General features: G+C 39.4%; 1 protein-coding gene across 1 annotated transcript in view; it reads right to left on the bottom strand.

Annotated features, from left to right (window-relative positions):
• Window positions 1–2,011, bottom strand: part of tut7 (terminal uridylyl transferase 7) — a 17,226-nt gene that overhangs the window by 4,878 nt on the left and 10,337 nt on the right. Inside the window, exons 15-20 of the mRNA XM_020593816.1 lie at window positions 1,671–1,757; window positions 1,425–1,525; window positions 1,050–1,107; window positions 756–859; window positions 568–657; window positions 312–425 (exon numbers count right to left, since the gene is read on the bottom strand). Coding sequence (XP_020449472.1) covers window positions 312–425; window positions 568–657; window positions 756–859; window positions 1,050–1,107; window positions 1,425–1,525; window positions 1,671–1,757 — 554 coding nt within the window. The remainder of the gene's footprint in view (window positions 1–311; window positions 426–567; window positions 658–755; window positions 860–1,049; window positions 1,108–1,424; window positions 1,526–1,670; window positions 1,758–2,011) is intronic.

Here is a 2,011-nt window from a genome sequence, read left to right as displayed (position 1 = left end):
TTCCTGGGATATTGTGCTTATAATAATGAGACACACATATGGACTGACAACCCGAAAACATAATGCTTCTGGCCACAGCTATCACCAGCACAAGAGGTATAAAAATGGAGTACAAACTGATTTTTGGTGGGGGGCTAGGCACAGAGAAAGTCATAATTCTTCAAGTAACATTTTACTTTGATCTATATAGGTAAACCAAGCATTGTTTTACAAGCTTAAAACAAATGTATTTAGGCAGAGATAAACAGTTTTTGGGAGGAACTACATTTTATAAAATCCTTTTCCACATTTTTACAAATGTCTTTTTGTACCTCTTGCAGCACAGGAATAACTGGCGGGTTTCTCTGCTGAAGGAAGAACAGCACCATGAGTGTGTAGGCATAGGATGACAGGCTGCCACGTGAAGCGTCACCAATGTCACACATCTGTAACAGGTCAAACACTGTAAATATGGAGGCAATACAGTATTGCAGCATAATATCACAAACATGTATATAACAAAACACCATATATACACTTCATGCATTAGAAAGATGCCTTGGCTGCAAGTGTGTAAAGAATGATCACCTTGGCAAAAACCTTCATGACATAACAGAGGACCTTCACTCTCCAATCAATGGCAGCATATGACGCTAGCAGGTGTGTGTTGTGCAGCGCCTGAAAAGAAAAGTGTTTGTCTTCAGTCATGGTAATACAAGTTAGTAAAAAGCAAAACTGATGAAAAAAAGAAAACAAGGAGGAACAAAAAGCCATACCAGTGTGTTGTAGAGGCTGATGTCTCCTTCCAGGCTGGTGCGAACATGGTAGAACTTCACAATGGGTACTTTTGCTGTAGTGATGGGCAGGATGTTCTTCAGACCTGGGGACAGGTTAGGGGGATTCAGAGACATTTGCTGTTTTATCAGCTTTGCTCAATTTCTCACTTCACTTTGTTTAACCATTCATTTTCCTTAAGATGGGTTGTTTCCTCTCCCACCAAACTAAAAACATTGGCTGGGATGCACTACATTAAGTATAAGAAAGCCAACAACAGATGTGCTATGCCTTACCTGGGTGTTTCTTTAGCAGCCTTGCCAGACTTTCAATGATACTGATGCAGTTAACATCCTGTGGGGAAAAACCAAATTAGAAAAATTTAATTCTATGAAATCAAGAATGAATATCACAATATTATTTCCTGAAAATGCCTTCTATTTAATCTGTAATAGCTGTACATCTTTATATTTATCTTTCATTTATTCCTCTAATAAGAAATTAAACAGACATTTTACTCTATGAAATTTGGTAATGTAACCAAATCATAACTCTGAACAAATTAAGTCTGATCCTAAACAGAAGTACACCTGATCACAAAAGTAGTTGAATACTTGCACAGGCCAGTAAAATCAGCAGTGGGATTGAAAATAAAAACAAGAACGACATACATCTATGGTCTCCTGCCCCTCCAACACCATACAGATGTCTAGGTCACTCTGTCTGAATCCAAACCCATTTTTGGATGATCCAAACAGCTGTAGCTGAGCTCCTGTACATCAAACAATGTGTCAATTTCCTCCTAAATATGCTACATTCTACACTTCGTGTGGGCAAGACAATAAGATATACTATCATATTAGTTTGTGTTTGAATGACTAAAAATGCTAAACAGCTAACATGGTATTTTACTTCACCAGCAAACTGTCGTCGGACAAAGGTCTCCAGGTCTCGAAGGATGTGCTCTCTAACACCCAATTCCAATTCATCTGGGGCAAAGTCAGCTAAAAAGGAAAAGGAAACAGTCCTATGGTCAACATGAGGCTGACTGACATGATGTTATTAGTAAAAGAAAAAAATTGTGCACATTTGAATAACAAATAACCCCTCCTTGAACCGCCACCTTATTGTGGTGGAGGGGTTTGAGTACCCGAGTGATCCTAGGAGCTATGTTGTCGGGGGCTATATGTCCCTGGTAGGGTCTCCCAAGGCAAACAGGTCCTGGGTGACGGGTCAGACTAAGAGTGGTTCAAAAGCC

This window comes from Monopterus albus, unplaced genomic scaffold (assembly GCF_001952655.1).
Source record: "Monopterus albus unplaced genomic scaffold, M_albus_1.0 scaffold20.1, whole genome shotgun sequence".
Taxonomy (NCBI): Eukaryota; Metazoa; Chordata; class Actinopteri; order Synbranchiformes; family Synbranchidae; genus Monopterus; species Monopterus albus.
Note: the sequence above shows the minus strand (reverse complement) of the source record. Positions and strands in the feature narration are given on the sequence as shown.